This window comes from Camelus ferus, chromosome 20, assembly GCF_009834535.1.
Source record: "Camelus ferus isolate YT-003-E chromosome 20, BCGSAC_Cfer_1.0, whole genome shotgun sequence".
Lineage (NCBI taxonomy): Eukaryota > Metazoa > Chordata > Mammalia > Artiodactyla > Camelidae > Camelus > Camelus ferus.
The window spans coordinates 9,175,218-9,193,167 of record NC_045715.1 but is presented as its reverse complement, the minus strand read 5'-3'; the positions used below and the strand labels follow the sequence as shown (position 1 = coordinate 9,193,167).

Here is a 17,950-nt window from a genome sequence, read left to right as displayed (position 1 = left end):
TCTGCAAGTCTTCAAAGACTTCCCATTCCAATTTCAAAGCCTTTCTCCGCTCCCAAATCAGCCCCCGCAGGCCCCTACCTTGGCATGAGTCACGCTGTGCTGCCGTTGTAATTCAGGGCCCCAGTCAACAGGCCACCAGGAGCAAGGGCTTTGGGTGCTCAGCTGCACTTCTCCAGGGCCTAAGCCATCCTGGCACTTGGCACAGTTCTTGGGCATTTATAAATAATAACTCATACAATTCTCATGATAGTACATGGTTATTAGAAGAATATATAAACATTCATCCAACAAATGTATATTAAATGTCCAGCAGGTGCCAGATACAATTTTAGGCTCAGGAATTCAGCAATGAACAAGACACAGAAACTTCTGATCTCAGTGAGTTTATCGTCTATTGAGGCAAATGGATGATAAAGAGATAAACAGGTCTCTAATATGAAGTGAGGCCGGGAGAGGAGCTAGAAAGAAAAATAAAGCCAGACGAAGGGGTGAAATGGGACAGAGACTCATTTTAGATAGGATGGTCAGGCAAGGCAACTTGAGGAGGGGACGTGTGAGGAGAGACCTGAGTAACGTGAGTGAGTGAGTCACATGCATACGTGTGGAGGGTGGGGGTGGGGGTGGGCAGAGGAAACAGCTAGTGCAAAGGCCCTGAGACAAGAACGGGCTCAGTCAGCATAGCGCACAGCGAGGAGGCCAGCATGCTGCGATGCAGGGTGTGGGGCGGAAAGTGGTAGGAGATGAGATGTACCAGGCAGAGGTGGGGTGGTTAGGTCAGGTACAGCTTTCCAGGCCATCCTGAGGACTTTGGAGTTTATTCACTGGTAGGTGTCAAGCCTGGTGGGACATGATCTGACTTATCTCTTAAAGGATCACTCTGGCTGCTGAGTGGTGAACACGGACTATGGGGAGCAAGAGTGGAAGCAGGTAGACAGTGAGGAGGAGATGCTGCCGCCTGGGGCTCCCCGACTGCAGCAGACAAGTCGTCAGACTGGATGGGTCGTGAAAGCAGAGCAGACAGCGTCTGCTGATGCAGGCTTTCGAGTGTATGAGACAGAGGAGTCCTGGATGGTTCCAAGATTTCTGGCCAGCTGGTGGGCCAGTGGCACCATTTGTTGAGGTGGGGAAAATTGAGGGAGAAGTGGTTTGGGAGGGTTAGAAATGAAGCATTCTGTGCTATACCCATAAATCTGAGTTGAGCTCCCTTTAAAAGAACACAGAATTTCCTCTGATTGGCTAGATGTTGCTGCCCTTGTACAATTATCTCTCACATCAAGAAATGATGTTGATAACAGACTCTCTCTCTCTCTCTCTCTATATATATATATATATAAATAAACGTTTATGGAGAGCTTAGTATGTGCCAGACACCATTCTAAGGACTTTATAAAACTAACTCATAGAATCCCCCCAAATCCTTAGCGGTATATACCATTATTATTCTCATTTTAGGGGTGAAACTGGCCCAGAGAGGTGAAGTAATTTGCTTAAGATCCTCCAGCTAGTAAATAACACAGCCCAGAGTCAACCGCAGGTGCTCCAGCTCCGCTTCCAACCCCAACGCCCAGTCGCACATCTCCTGTTCCATGTGAATGGGGCCATCTTTGACACGTGACCCCGCCTCTGGGTACCGAGCCTTGAGTCTAACACCATTGCCCGCACCCCCGCCCCCGTGGGCGTTCCTGCCTCACTGCTTACAAAACCTTTGCTCTAAAGAAGCCTGTCAGTATTGGTGGCTACGCCCCTTTTGTCTCAGTCACCCCAGCACTCAATGTCCTCGCTGCCTTTCCTCTAACACCCTGAGGTCAGCCTCCTCCCTGTATTGTTACACACAGGCTTTTTGGTTTCCTGCTCTCTCCAAGCGCCCCGCCTCACTGCCAGTTGTTACAAGTTGTTTTAAAAGCTTCTGAAGATCTCGCTTTTCACCCCTGTGTTCCAGCCGACCTTGTACCACATTGAGCTGAGTGCTGAAGACAAGAGACGAACACGACAGGGCGCCTGACCTCTCCAGAGACTGAACTAGAGGCTAGGTCCCATGCCTTTTAGGTTGCGTCCCCCCTCCCAGCACCAAGTGGCCGCAAAGCGGGCAATCAGTGAACATTCACTTATTTAGCAAATGTTTATTGAGTGCTCTTACTACAGGCCAGGTAGACAGAGTGATAGGAGCCCAGGATATGGCGGGAAACCGGACTGCGCAGGGTTCCCACGGGTCCAGAGAAGCGGGGCGACCCTCGTCCTGGCTCTGGCTCCTACGCGAGGACTCGGGAAGGGAGCAGAGGGTTGAGGTGGGGGCCGCGGGAAGTGGCGGCGAAGGAGCCAAGCTCGAGGCGAGAGGCTGGCGTTTCTTCTGACTAAGCGACCCCTCGTTTCGAAAACCGGACGCGACACACACACACACACACACACACACAGGACGTGCCGCAGCCGCTTCGGGAACCCCTACCTCACTGCCGTCGCCTAGCACAGCAGCGTCTACGGGGGCGCCGGCCTCGCCGGGAAGCAGGGCTTATCCAGACAAGACGGCTGGACGGTGCTTGCGCGGCCGGCGGGTGGGGCGCACAATCGGAGCAGTTTCTCTTAGAAGGAGAGGGGAGAACTCAGCTCGTTGCCCGAACTCTGGAGCCTGGATTCCCATCCAGGCCTGTTGCTTACCTGCTGTGCGACCTTGCTCAAGTCCCTTCCCAGGACTCAGTTACATCATCGGTTAAATGGGTTTTCAATTAACTTAGGGTTGGTGCGAGAATTAAGAGAGAGAGAATGCCTGGAAAGCTTCCCTAGCTTGGTTCCCGGCCTGGAGGAAGCGCTCCCGGAGCGGAGGTGGTAATTACCCACTGCTCACACCTCGCCGCGTCCCTTGGCCTCCCACGGGCCGGGGCGCCCGCTGCTCTCTTCCGAGGCACCGACGACTAGCCTATTAGGGCGCGTCCTGCCTTGATAGATTTATTGGCTTGCTTGGGGCGGGGTTTGGAAAGAAGCGAGAAGGAGGTGGTGGAGGGCGAAGAAAGGGAAGACGCGAGCGGGAGGCGAGCTAGGCGGGGTTGGGGAGGAGCCCGGCGTGTTCCTGGGCCCCGGCGCAGCGCGCACCCGGAGCCCGCGGCGGCGGGGGCGGGGGCGGCGCGCGGCGGCCAATGGCGCGCGGCGCTGCGGCGGGGGCGGTGCAGGAACCCCCGGCCGCTGACAGCCAAACTCGCCAACTCCGCCCTCGCCCCCGCGGGATCCCGGAGCCCGAGCCGGCCTCGGGCTCAGGCCGCTCGAACTGCGCGGCGAGCGAACATGGCAGTAGAATGAGAAGGCCGGGCTCGGGTCGTGGCCTCCGCGCTGCAGCTCTAGCTCCTCGCCCAGCACCCTCGGAGCCGCATGCTTAGCTGGCCTCCTGGTGGCCGCTGGTTTATTTTATTCGGAGCGGCGGGCGGGGAGGAAAGGGGCCCCGCAGCCCCGCCGGTCCGGACTCTGGAAGCGTGTCGGGGCTCGTGCGTGCGACTCGCCGGCTGAGGAAACGACGCGAGGAAGAGCCGGTCCCGGTTGTGGCGGCTCGGGCGCGGGGATGAGCCAGCCATGGAGCGGCCTCGGCGGGGCGCACGCAGCCGGCCGGCGCTGCGGCGGGGGCGCCGCCTGAACCCGGGCTCCGCTGGGCTTCGGGGCCTCAGGCGCCAGTGGAGGGTCCCTGCCGCCGCCTCCGGGAAGGACAGGAGCCCCTCGTGGCGGACACTGCAGCAGTCACCGTACTGAGGCGCCCGAGCCTGCTCCGTCCGCAGCTCGGTGCGCTCTGGGCACCCGGGCGCCTTGCCCGGTGTACGGCGGCTGGCGCACCGCGGCGAGCTGGGCGCAGGACTGGCTAGAGGGGTGTGTGTGCGCGTGTTCGAGCGGAGATCCGAGCTAAAGCAGAGCCAGGCGGACCGGAGCAGCCATGCTTCCCGGGGTGGGCGTGTTCGGCACGAGCCTCACGGCCCGTGTCATCATCCCGCTGCTGAAAGACGAGGGCTTCGCGGTGAAGGCGCTGTGGGGCCGCACGCAGGAGGAAGCCGAGGAGCTGGCCAAGGAGATGAGCGTCCCCTTCTACACCAGCCGCATTGACGAGGTGCTGCTGCATCAGGACGTGGACTTGGTGTGCATCAACCTGCCGCCGCCCCTCACCAGGCAGATCGCTGTCAAGACCCTGGGTAAGTGACCCCTCCCCCACCTCCCCTCCAGCCTTCTTTCCTTTCCAGGTGCTTTTCCCGTCTCGCCCCCTCTTCATCTCAGCGGCTTACGTGGCATCTACGCCCACCCGGGGACCTGATAGCCCACACCCCACTTTCTCCTTCCTCATCCCTGGCCTTCCCCACACCTACGCTTCCCTCCTCCCTTATGGCACCACCTGAACGCGCTTCCCCACGTGTGTGGCGCGGTGGCTGTAGCAGGCGTGTGTTCCGGGGAAGCGGACCAGGCGGAGGAAATGCTGCGGAATAGGGAAGGACTGCTTGAGGGAGACAAAACTAAGTCCCCAGCTGTGTGTGATGCGCCGGGGTGTGTGTGTGCGTGCGCGCGCGCCTGCGACAGGCGAGTGCGCGCCTAGGAACGCCGGAATAAAGGGCCCCACACGTGTTTCGGGTTTTCTTGGGGGCGGTAGACTACCTGACTGTTAGCAGCTGTGGCGCCCTGCTAGGATAGTTTATTTCTTTCTGCTGTGAGTTAGTTTAGTGTGAGATTAGAGAGGTGACGGACAGCTGGAATTGTTTCCTTTTCGCTGAAAGCAAGGGTGGCGGGAATGATTGGATGGGGGGTGGGGTGGGGAGGGGATATATTAGGATTCGGAGGCGGTGGGGAGGTCATAGGTTGGTTCAAATTTATTTGAGAAAACCAGAGGGATTTAACTTTCGAGTGCGGCAGCTCAGGAATTATCTTCTGCGCATACTTGGAGTAATGGATCTTAAAATCTTAGGGGAGAGGCGCAGTAGTTCCAGAGGCATGGATGTTTGGTGTGCGAAAAAACCCCACGCTGCCAGTTTCACGTTAAACATGCAATAGTCCCTCCTTAATTCCCCGCAGCAGTTCCCAGGCCCGGTGTTGACAAGCAGGTGGGGATGAGCCCTTCAGCCTTCAGCGGCTGGTTTCCCCCAGGCAGACGGGACCATGTAAGAGCAAATCATCAGTCACTACCTTGCCCAGAGGAAAAAAGAAGTACATATTTGTCCATCAGCAGTTCTCACACGAACCAGGAAGGTGGCTCCCTCCTTACCATCCTGAGAAAATGTTATCGCCCACCTTTGAAAGTTGGAATTTTTGTTGGCGTTTGAAAGAACGTTTTATTTTTAAAACATGGTTTGGGTTTAGGGTAGGTGGCATGGACATACACTTCAATTCGATCTTCTGAGAGCTATGACCAGAATGTGTAACTCTTTCACCCTAGAAAACCATTTTTATCTCAAGCCATTCTCTTGTTGACTCAGATGGGACCTCTGGTAGGATTCCTAAGGAGGCTATCCAAGGCGGTCAGTTTTCACGTTAATTTTATTAAGCTTCTGATCTTTGTTGCCTGTTGTCTTTGGCCTTGAATTGAACGTCATTGGGTTCTGGCCAATATTTCTTTTCTGTTTGATCTAATGTATATGTTGGGTGGCTAACCTCTGGGCTTACAATGGGTCTGTGCATTTAAAATAGATTATAACCATCCTATAGCATTAATCTGTTAGGTCAGTTTGTAGAAAACAGGTCCATTTTGAGTCCTGTCTCTGTTGGAGAGCTTATAACTGATCACATCAGAAAGACCTTGTTGTAACATCGCTCCCCACACCACCCCAGCCCAGGGTAGTACAGTCTGCAGATCAGACCCGCAGAGCAGGTCTCCTGGAGGGTGGCAATTTGGGGAACAAGGATGTCCCTGTTTTCTGACCATCTCTGGTACTTTAGCCAGGAGAGCATTTGGGGGCTCTGGCTTTGAGAGAAGTGGCACAAGTTGTACATTTCTGGATACTTCTTCTGTTCTTACTTTCAGACATCCCTATGATTTTTCCTTGACAAGGCTAAGGTGGGTTACTTTTTCAAAACCAAGAGTAAGAGGCATGAGAAATAGACTTGGTTTAATAATCATAACTAAGGAGCAGGGGTTTGTTCATATTTTCAAGATAAGTCTTGGGCTTTTTTAAATTCCTGATTTCCCAGGTAATTCGAGGTAGTCTGTGGTTATAGGAAATGTGGAGGCATTGGATTGAGAGATAGCTGAATGTTAGGCTCATTCCAGGCTTTATCTTCACTGGAAAATCCCCAGACGTGGCTTTCCTTCTCATTGTACCTGCGAGTACCAGGCAGGGTGGTCATCATGGTGTGTTTAGCTGTCACAGTTAGACGTTCAACACATACGACAGAGGAAGTGAAAAACCGCAGCAGTTATTGGGCCAGTCTGACCGTTGGGGGTTTATAGATAATAGTGTTTGCCTGGGATTGAAACAAGCCAGTCCTGACTAGTCCTGGCCTAGACGATTTGTCCTTCCATCAGCAAAGGCATGGGCTTTGGGTTGCTTCTCTAGCAATGGTGAGAGATCTGTGCCCCTCCCCTCCACCCATACTGGTCACAGGCCGACTGAGGTGAGGGGCTGATGGAGGGACCAGAGAGGCATAAAACTTGCAATCAGTTGAATCACAACGTTCTCCTTTGATTACTAAAAATGTCCTTGAAATCCCTATCTTAGTGAACTAGCATTTCTCTGTTGTAGAGACTTTTCTACAACGGATCATTTCTACAGCGTCCAGGGCTGCCTCTTGTTATGTACCTACCATGTGCAGTGTGGTAGGAGCTATCTGTAAAATGTTTCATTCCATGACTAAAACAATCCTCTAAGGTAGGTACCCATTTTACAGATGAGGCTACAGTTGAATTGCTTCAGGACACACAGCTAGAGATGTGAACCCGCCGTTGCTCCTCCCCCAGAGTCTTCCCTTCCTCTCCCATCCCCTAAACTTGCTCCTTGCCTCCCTTCTGTCAGTTGCAGCCCAGGTGAGATGGTAGAAGTTAGCCTTTATTGGTGTTGACCCTACCTATGGAATGGGTTCCCAGATCTGGTTGATGCCAGCTCCTCATCTGTCTCATATCTGTTCCTGCTTCTGTATCATTGCTTCCTCCGTAAAAGGAACGAGGCTCTTACCTCGTTTCCGAATTAGGCTCCAGTCTGCCCCTCCCTAGCCCTGCCTCTACCCAGCTTCCACGCTGCTGCCAGAATTACCTTGAAGACCTGCAGACCTGATCACATCACTGCTCCCCGCTTCCATCACTTCTGGGAAAACCCAACTTCTTGGCTTGATGGGCAAGAGCTGACCTCTAATGAGCCTGCCCAGCCTCATGTCCTGCTGCCTGTTGTGGAACCCTGTGCACTTCAGCTAAACCAAACCACAGGTGTTTCTTGGAAGGGCCCTGATCTGTTCATATGTCCATACCTCTGTCAGGAACATGCTTCTGCCTCGTGTGCATGATGGATGCCTTTTCATCCTTCAAGACTCAGCTCCAGTGTTACCTCCTCCCAGAATTCTTGTCCTCCATCCTGCACCCCCACATACCCATCTGAGGTCTCAGCACCATGAAGCTCCATCTTTTCTCGCACTTATTTTAATACATTTGTTTAAAAAGTAGATTTCATTTAGTTATTTTAAATAGGTTATATATTCACATGGTACAAATTTCAAATGCTGTTAACACATTTAAAATAGTACATGGTGAAGTGTTTAGTGTCCCCCAGTCGCTGTCCTTTAGCAATCACGATTATAAGCTTTTTTATGTCTCCTTTTGAAGATTTTTCTGAGTATGTGCTGGTGAATCTGTGTGTGAAAATTTGAAAAATGTTTTTTACCCAATTAGTGACATCAGTGGGGGAAGGCATAGGTTAAGGGTAGAGTGCATGCTTCATTACTTCTGTCTAAAAAAAAATATATATATATATAATATATATATATAAACCCAATTACCTCCGTCCCCAAAAAAACCCCAGGATTAGTGAAATCTCATACATACCATTTTTGTCATGCAACAATATATTATCTTGAAAATTTATATACATAAATTGTATATATGTGTATATAAAAAACTCAAAATGTGAAAGTATTCTTGTTCCTAATTTTGGCCTGCATAGTGTTTCATTGTATGGACAAATCAAAATTTATTTAAGCAGTTCCTATTACTCAACATTTACGTTGTTTCTAATCTTTTGCTTATACAAACATGTAATGAATAATCTAGAGCAGATGGCATTTTGCGTAGATGCCAATCTCCTTGTAGGATAAATACGTTAACTGCTGGTGAAAAAGGATGTGCTTGTTTCATTTAACAAAGACACTGCCAAATTAACGGGCACTTGACTGGACGCTGCTCTTTGTCAATTTCCTCGTGTGCCTCTCTCCACGAGCCCCTGACTGCCAGGTGCCTGAAGGCGGCCGAGGACAGTCTTGCTCACCTTTGTATCCAGAGCAGCATCACACGGAGGGCCCAGCGTGACTCCTGGCCGGCCCTTGGTCAGGCAAAACATGTCCCCGGTTTGTCTTCCCAGAGCAGGCCACTCCACCGAGACTGTGCAGTCAGCCGCCTCCTCACTCCCCTCTGGTTTCCTCTCCACTCTGTTCTCCACAGAACAGGTGAGTGGCATATACACGTATGTATGTGCTTGCGTCGCTCACTGCTCAGAACCTTTCAGTGGCTCCCATGGCACTAGGACCAGCATTTGAGCTCTTCACTGTGACTTCTGTGGCTGAAATGGTCCTGCCTCGGAAGCTCTCCCACCCCTTGGGTGATGACGTGCTCTCTGGGGCTCACTCCCTCCGCTCCTGTCACTTAGGCCTCTTTTCTGTTCCTCCCAACACACTAACCGCTTTCCTGACTCTGGGTCTTTACAGACTGGCTCTTCCCTCTGCCTGGAAGGTTCTCCCCTCACTCTTCTGACTGGCTGGCCCATTCTCACTTTCAAGTTTCAGCTCAAATGTTCTATCAGGAGAGAGGCGTTTCTGGTCCTCCCTTCCCACTCGAAAGTTCCACGCGGCTCTCCATTGTACCTCGATCATCCTCTTTGTCCTCTTGGTAGTGCTGTCACAGTTGGTGATAATCTCCTTCGTTTGTTTGCTCAGCCTCTCGTGTGTTACTTGTCTCCCCAGTTAGAATGTAAGTTCTTTGAGGTGGTAGGGCCTTTGTCTGCTTGGCTCCCCTGGTTGCCTTATCTCCCTTAGACAGTGCCAGGCACTGAGTCACCTCCTGGGCACACTGTAAATATTTCTTTAATGACAAATGAATGCCTTTCATGGAATGAATGAATGCTCAGGTTACAAACAGGATGTGTCAGTCAATACAGAACATTTTTGTGCTGCCTGCAATAGCCCAGTGCCTCTCAGACTTCAGTTTCCAGTCCCAGTACCTGGGCGTCTTGTCCAAATGCAGATTCTAGAGTGGGACCTGAGATTCAGAATTTGCAGCCAGCTCCCAGGTGATGTGGAGGCTGCAGCAGCCAGATAGAGGTGTGATAGCCCTCTGGCCTTTGGGAAAAGAAGCTGTGCCCTGCCGTGAGTCATTAACCTGGCAGGGGGCCTGTGTTCAAACACCTGTTGCCTTTGTGCGTAACATAATGATGTCTGTTCCACGGTCCCTGCCCCAGTTTTGGGAGACAGTAGTGCAGGCTCCCTTGGGGAAGTCTCATGGGATGGATGGCTCTTTGGGATGGTGAATGAGGCTGTAGGGTTTCACTGAGCTTTGATCCTGCTGCCGCACACTGTTCTTGCTCCAACTTGTTTGTCATCATTAGCTGCGGACCTGGAGCTCTGTGTCCTTTCCTGCCCTCCTTCACAGTGTCAGAAACTGCTCAAGGTTGAGGAGGGCTGCTGGAAACAGGCCTGAGAGAGCAGGGAGGAAATGGGGTTGAGATGGGGCCCCGCTGGCTGGCCGGGGTTGCCACACTATCAGAGATACGGCTGCTGATAATGAAACAGTGTATTTGGACTTGAGAGTAACCCTTCTGAAACTCCAGCAAACCCTGCATTTCCTGTTCTTCCTTCAAGTCTTCTCCATCTGTTCCTGTCTGAAGACTCTAGAAAAGGGGAATGCATTTTTTTTTCTGAGTCTCTACCGCTGGACACTGAGAGAAATCATTGCGGTCTGTTGATTTGGTGCAGTGTTGAGGAAGCCCTGGGGCATATGGGAATGAAAGGAACGACTCTGTTTACAGTTAGGAAAAGTCAAGCATCACCAGCCTCCTTTTATCTCACTGAAATTAGGCTCAGTTGAGTGAGTATTTTGTTGATGGTATCTGGCTTTGAAAAATGTACAATTCTGCAGAAGTTAAAAATGGAGTGAGGTGAAACCAAATGAAGAAGTTGGACAGTTTGATACCTGAAACTGGGGAAGAACCAAAAAAGTAGTAATAAAAATAAGTGAAGGCAGATAGCAATGTTTTAAGGGTTTCACTGATGAAGAAATACACAGGCAATTAGTTATATATTTTGATTAAGGGCAATCATGGCCCAGCAAAGGGCATCATTATTTACGATGTTGTGATTCACAAGACTAGCCAATGCTGGGAAGGGTTGGCAGGTTCCAACTATGTGACATTAGGACAGGTAACGACCTTCCTGAGCCTCAGTTTTTCATCAATAAAATGGGGTTGAAGATACCATCATACAGGTGTGACAATTAAAATGAGGAGGTTGTGTAAAGACCTAGTCTATGGCCCCCCTTCCTTGTCTCCATGGGCTCAATAAATGTTAATTTTACTTCTCCCCAGTGTGATCAATTGTCTAGCCTATTCCAAATGGTGCTTTTGAAGATTTTTTTTCTCATTTTCTAATGAGATGATTCCTTCCTGCTAGACTCAGAAAACACAGTTAAATTTTTTATTTTAAAAAGGGAATGTACATAAGCCAAGCTTCAGATGTTATCTTGGCTGAAAATCGAGTCCTTGCTTCATAGATAGGTGATCCAGAAAGTGTTGCTGGTGTTACCAGGAACCTAGCATCCTCCTATGAAGATTTACCATCCCTTGTGAGAAGGATGCCGGGCCGTCTCATGGAACTCGGGACAGGGTGGTTAGCTGGGTCTCAGTAGGTACCTGGGAACTGTGAACTCCTAGAATTTGACCATTTTGTGTTCTGCTCCTCCCCACGTGTCACCTTCATCACCCACCCCTCATTAGAGCAGCGTCCTCTGCTTCCTGAGCCCATGTGGTGGATGGAACACCGTCCACATGCCGCTCCTAAATAAAAATATTACCAGTTCAGCCCCTTGAAAAGTGCAGCCCTGCCCCCCACCCCCAGGTGTGCCTACGTCCAGTGCTTCCTCTCAGCTCTGTCTTTCTGGAGGTTCCCTCACAATGTGGGGGATACATCACGAAATGCTGTGGGGACCACACTACTGGAGGGTAGTGGCGATGGAGGGATTAAGAGTGGTCTCATTCCGAGCTGGGGGCCGGGCTCCACAAAGGTGCTGATTAGAAGAACTAGACTTGGTTGAAGATTTTACAGATGTAGACATTTCTGGATTATGTGGGTTCTTTGTCTACTTTATGAAATACGCATTTGGCATTTTGCTCTTCTTCTAGTGGCCATAGTAAAACCAGTGGGGAGAAAAATATATGTGGCGATCAAATGGCGTCAACCTTACTGTCATTATTCAATTTAGGGTGTGCGTATGTTTAAAGTAGGTGATGGGAGAGCCCATAAACATGACTGACTCCATGGAGTTGTACGGTCATCTGTCCAAATGGCTTATGGTCTGCAAGCCTTTACCAAGCGCCTCCTGCACGGCGTGCACCAGCAAAGGACCACTGTGAGCCTTAGACCCTTTGAGTTCAAATGTAGGGCCTCAAAGGAGTTAGGAAAGGCTGAGGTCCCCCGAGGAAAAAGCACTTCTGTCTTCAGACTGCTTTTGTACTGGGAACTGCAGCATCAACTCTTCCTGGGTGTGCAGCCTGCTGGCCTGCCCCATGGATTTCGAACTTGCCGATCCCCATGATTGCACATGCCGATTCCTTAAAAATAAACCTCTCTCTCCGTACATACACATCCTATTGGTTCTGTTTCTCTGGAGAACCCTGCCTGATGCAGGTTTTGGCTGGATCCAGGCCACCTGGCAGGCACATGGGGCGATGCTGTGCCTATCAAGATGTGTCCCAAGTGTGGGTCTAGAAAGACTGGGTGGAGAAGCCCCTCTGGGGAGTTCAGCTGATGGGGTGGGCCCCTCGGACACACTCACTGAGTGTTGTCCTCTCAGCGGGAAGAGCTTGAAGGGGGAAGTTCTTTTTATTTCAGACTCAGGCCAAAGGGAATGTTGGCTCTCAAACTCGCTGCTGAGAGCCATGTCACTCCCTCACCCGGACGGTTCTACACTCGTCAACAGGGCTTTGAAGGAGCTGGTCCCTCAGGTTTGGGCAAGTCTGGGATGCCTTGGGGTTTAGACTTTTCCTGAGAATTGTTAATGAGTATTTTAAAAAACATGGAAAAATAACTACAAAAATGATGTGAATTGTTTTTTAAATTTCCAATTTCCAACTATAATAGCCCTTAGGGTAATGAGATTCTCTTTTAGTTAGTGTAATATCCATAAACTAAAACTATAGCGTTTTGAAGCCCCAAATTAAGTTGGTTTGCAGCTTTAGCATTGCTTTTTTAAAAAAATGAAACAACTTTATTGAGATATCCTTTATATATTATAAACTGCACCCATTGTGAGTGATCTGATCATTTTTAGTAAACTCGTATGGTTGTGCAGCACAGAAAGCTTTAGAACACTTCAATACCCTCAAAAGTTTCCTCATGCTTGTTTTCAGCCAACCGCCATTCCCACCCCTAACCCTGGGCAACCACGCATCTGCCTTCTGTCTCTAACATTTTGCCTTTCCCAGAAATTTCATATGAATGGAATCATAACATGAGGTCTTTTATGTCTGGCTTCTCTCACCTAGCATGTTTTTGTTGTTCATTCGTATTGCTGCATGTGTCAGAAGTTCTTTCTTTTTACTTGCCAAGTGATGTTCCATAGTGTGGCTGTAACACATTTCGTTTATCCATTCAACATTTGATGGATATTTGTATTGTTTCCAGTTTTTAGCTATTATGAATAATGCTTCAGTGAACATATGCAGACAAGTCTTTTGTAGACCCATGTTCTCATTTCTTTCAGATGGACATCTAGGAGTGAAATTGATGGGTTATATGGTATGCAAAGATTTAACTTTTTAAGAAACTGCCAAACTGTTTTCCTAAGCAGCTGCACCATTTTGCATTCCTACCAGCTATGTAGAAGAGTTCTGATTTCTTCATCGCCAGCACTTGATATCATCAGTCTTTTTGCTTGTAGCTTTTATGGTTAGTGTGTAGTGGTGTCTCATTATAATTTTGAATTGCATTTCCCTAATGACTGATGATGTTGGGCACCTTTTCATAGGCTTATTAACCAGTCATCTATCTTCTTTGGTGAAATATTCTGCTCACTTGACCATTTTAAATGGGGGTTGTCTGTCATCTTATTATTGAATTGGAAGCAATGGTTTTACGATTCTGGGATGTTGTCAAGTTAGGGGTAGGTTTTTTTGATTTTCAAGTACTTTCTTTATTTTTGATTTTGGAACTAAATACAGCTGAACTAATTCTCCAACCCAAGTGAAATTAGCTTTGCCAAATACTTGTTGAAATGGTTCATTATTTAGAAGAGGGAGATGACCGTGTGAGTGGATGCTGGTGACCAGGTCTTCTGCATTGCCCTGGGTCCTGGTAAGGCACTGAACATTCTTTGAGGGCCATTTCCAATTTGGAGATTTTCAGAGTTGCTCCAGGACCTTTCCATCACTAATTTTGCCCAGTATCTGGAGAGGGTTTCTCCTTTTTTCATTTATTTTGATTTAATAAATGCCTTTGAATGTCTGTAGCACTGTTTTAGCTGTGGTGAGAAATAGCCCAGATATTAAGATACGGTCTTTGTTCTTGAGAGAAGATAAACATCTGCGAACACACAGCAATGCAGTGAAATATATACATTAAGTACAGAAAGGATCGTTACACTGCAATGGCAGGAAGTGTTTGCTTAAGGCAGTTGAATAACCCCAGAACATCAGTATTAGATTAAGGGTCGGCCATCAGGGTGGCTTCCCAGTGCCAGTCTGTAGAGGGAACTAGAACAAAGAGGGAAAAGAGAGACAGTGTTTGAACAGAATCCCCCTCCTGGAACGCTCTCTGTGCGTGAATGGGAGAGGCTGGGGAGTGAGTCCTGGAAGGGGCTTCGCCTAACAGCAGCTGACGTGTTACCAGGTTGTCTTCTAGAAGGGCCGGATCTGGTTCACTGCTGAGCCCTTGTTTTCCTGAGGGGAGTTTGAGGTTAGAGATAAAATGCACCGGGCCTGTGAGAAAGGGCCACACTGGTCCCCAGGGCCCATGCCCTCAGGCAGCCTGCTCCCTGAGGAGGTGGCTCTGCAGATAATGGAGGAATTCCCGAGGGTGAATGGCTTGGGAAGAACCTTTGAAGGAGGTGGGGCTTATACTGGACCAAGAAGAGGGAATCGGATTTAAATAGCTGAAAGGTGATAGATTCCTCTTCAAGGAACCGCCTGGCTCAGAGGCAGCGCTCTGAGGAAAATTGTTTCCTACCATCAGCTGCCTAGGGCAAAGTTAGAGTGGTTCAAGAATGTCCAAAATTTAAAAAAAATTTTTACCTGGAATTAAAAAATATATATATTTTTTGCTAGCCACCCCCTTCCCCCCATCAGCAGTAAGTTCCACTCACCATTTTCTCTCTCCCCAGATCCCAAACGGTGACAGTCACAGATGACACAGCTCTGGAGGAGGGAGAGGGAACAGCTTGCGGGATTGTGGGGAAGGACCCTGTGGAGAGGGACACAAATGGCTTCCTTAGAGGGTGTGAAAAGAGCTGCAAAAATTGAGGCAGCAAGAAACCTTGTAAAGACAAAGCTCCCTGTGTGATTGGGGTGGGTGGAGGGCACGGTCAGCGGAGGAGAGGGCAGACGGGCGGGCCGTGCTTAGTTTTGTGCTTGTGTTGGACGGTGGTGTCTCTTTGTTACACTGTCGAGCCCCTTATGGTCCAAGGAGCAAGGCGGGCCTGGGGCTGTGAGTCACTGGGTGAGAAGGGATGAAAGAATGTCCGTGGAGAAGGACACTCAGTGCATGAGCGGTGGACGTGCTTGTCAGCATCGGGAGGTGAGAACTCGTGGAGATGATGACTGTGAGGCCACCGCAGAAAAGTCTGCTGCCGTAGGAGGTGGGTTTAGGGAAAGGCCCCAGCGGAGGAATGTACACTTAGTTCTTGACTCGGGATCCAGGAGCCGGTCAGTGGGGCCGTGCTAGGTGAGTGTGCTGGCTGGGCTTTGAAAACATCTCCAAACATGACACTCTATGTATTTTCATTGCTTTATTTCAAAAGGAAATGTTCTTTCCTTTTCCATATTTCCAAAAAAAAAAAAAAAAAGTTGAACTTGGTGTCATTCTGTGGACAGTAAAGCGAGGCGTCCGAATACTTTCTTCGTTAGCAGAGAAGTCGCCTAGTTTTAAGAGGCTGCCCCTGCCGTTCTGCCTGGGGCTGAATCTGGGCCTTGCCGCATTTTACGTGGCTGTGGGTCCTCCACTTTTCTCATCGGAGCCTCAGTTTCTTCGTCTGTAAAGCAGAGACAATAAATGTACCTAGCTCAGAAGGTTGTGGACTTACTTAAACAGGGACTTATTTCAAGTGAGGGCTCAGGAAACACGGGAGTCGTGCTTAATCAGGACTTACTTTGGTGAGCTCCTGTCCATGCTTCCCTTGAAAAAAATCTTTTTGTTTTTGAATTGCGATCTAGTCAATTTATAATGTGCTAATTTCTGGTGTAAGACATAGTGATTTCAGTTATGCATATATATATATATATATTCCTACTCATATTCTTTTTCATTATAGGCTATTACAAGGTGTTGAATATAGTTACCTGTGCTAGACAGTAGGACCTATTTTATATATAGTAGTACCTGCAGATCCTGAACTCCCAATTTCTCCCTTTCCATCCCCTTTCCCCTGGTAACTATGTTTGTTTTCCATGTCTGTGAACCTTGGACAAATCTTTATTGAGCACCAGCTGTATACCAGGCAGTCTCTAGATCTGTGCTTCACGATACAGTAGTCACTAGCCATACATGGCTCTTTAAATTTACAAAAATTAAAAATAAATAAAGTAAAGAATTCAAGTTCTCACTTACCCTAGCCACATTTCAAGTGCTCAACGGCCACGTGTGGCTGGCTGGAGGCTACCGTGTGGGACAGTGCCGCTCAGAACATTTCCATCGTGGTAGAAACTTCTGTTGGAGGGCACTAATCTCAAGGCTGGAGATTCAGCCATGAACAAAGCAGTCATTTGTGCTTGATATAAACAGGGATTTTTGAGCAATCCAAGCTTTTGGGTGTTTCATTTTCTCCTAGGAATGAGATGCTAGGGAGTCTACAATGTGGGCTGCTGGAGTTGCATGAGTAATTAGTAGATATTTAATGATGTATAGGTACCACCTTCTTTATTTATTAGTCAGGACTCTATCATTAGTAAGAAAGAGAAGCGCTGTGGACAGTCTCCTATGGTCCCCTTTGGATGTTGGGAATGGACACCCAGATAAGTGACATGACTCCCCCCACCGGGGTCCTCGCAGGGACTTTGGGTGGCAAGTGGCACAGATGTGGCTGGAGAGACGCCGGGGCAGGACAGCTCCCCTCCCTGGAGACGCTTCCTTAGCCCTCAGCAGCTCTCTGAAGTTTTCCTTCCTTTTGGCCCATGTAGAGTCCAAGGCACAGAGAAGCAAAGGGACCTCAGAGACTGCACAGGGGGACAACGGGGGAGGGACTAGATTCAGGGCCCTTAATCCTGTGAGAACCCAAGGGAACACTCGCGGCCGGTCCCCAATGACGCGGAGAAGGATACTGTGTTCACAGGAGGGTCGTTTTCTCCTCTCTGCGCCGCTGGCATGACTCTGGGGGAAATGAGGTTTCTGACAGTTCCTCCTCTCCCGGCCCCCTCTGTCCTCTCCATCCATGGGGCAAGGCTAAAACAGCACTAAAGCATGAAACTTCAGCCGATAGGTAATTGCTATTTTGGTAATTAGTATTTTTTTCCCCCTTCAAGTCCCATTAACTTTGTGAAAGCGATACCCATTTGTGCGAGCATTCCTTAGGGACCTGGGACTGTGAAATTCCAGCTAATTGGAGCTTGGAGGGAGCGGTGAGTGCCTCTGTGAGGGTGTGAGCATACTCATGCCTCCGACACACTGTCTTGTGATTGAAGTCAAGGGCAAAGTCGGGATTTTGGATGACTTGTCATTTACATTCGTCATTGACAGTGTCCCTCATCTCCTCCGTGACCCTGAATAATCACAAGTGGGTGGTGGGAAATGAGATTCTTTCCCTGCTCTGTCTGTTTCCCTTTTCCAGTAGAGCTGGGGCACCAGAGGAAAAAAAAGCAGAAGATACAAACACTTCTGGGAAAAAAACACTGCACGGTTCTGTTTGTCTGAACTTCTGCTCCTTCCAGCATCGCCCACGTGGGTCATTTGTTGACACCGCACAATGTTGCTCTCAGAGAGTCCTGCGGACAGGTTGAGAGCCCGTGGGGACGTAGCCTGTCTGACTTAATATGCACAGCCGTTCACATCTAGGGCACAGAGGCAGCCTGGTTTTCCCTGGGAGGCCCGCGGGTACCACAATGCTGCACTTGTCTGCAGACCCGAGATGTAGCCACGAGTGCTGACCCACATGCAGTGGGCCGCTGTCCACAGCCTGCCCACGTGCTGTGCACCCAAGCCCCTGCCATTCGCTTTTCTTCTTTCCAGTCCCCACGACCCGGGATGGTACTGACAGGTGTGCTCATCACTTCCAGGTGCTGGGGGAGCCAGTGGGACTGCAGTGGCCGCATCCTCCAGCAGAGGTTCCCCCAGTGGGTACTGATCAGTTTTCAAGCTAGTTCAACCCTTGCATTCACTATCCATTTGT

The 17,950-nt window shown here is 49.5% G+C and overlaps 1 protein-coding gene and 1 long non-coding RNA gene across 2 annotated transcripts in view; one reads left to right on the top strand and one right to left on the bottom strand.

The window, feature by feature from the left end:
* Positions 1–2,105: 2,105 nt before the first annotated feature.
* Positions 2,106–2,789, bottom strand: LOC116658205. The gene is made up of 2 exons (XR_004313427.1): positions 2,653–2,789; positions 2,106–2,574 (listed from the first exon to the last, which is right to left on the bottom strand). It is a non-coding gene; the product is annotated as an uncharacterized LOC116658205 (long non-coding RNA).
* Positions 2,790–3,206: 417 nt separating this feature from the next.
* The window catches only part of GFOD1 (glucose-fructose oxidoreductase domain containing 1), a 91,539-nt gene continuing 76,795 nt past the window's right edge, over positions 3,207–17,950 (top strand). The window contains exon 1 of the mRNA XM_032462505.1: positions 3,207–4,160. Within this exon, the coding sequence (XP_032318396.1) occupies positions 3,908–4,160 (253 nt within the window). The 5' untranslated portion in view covers positions 3,207–3,907. The remainder of the gene's footprint in view (positions 4,161–17,950) is intronic.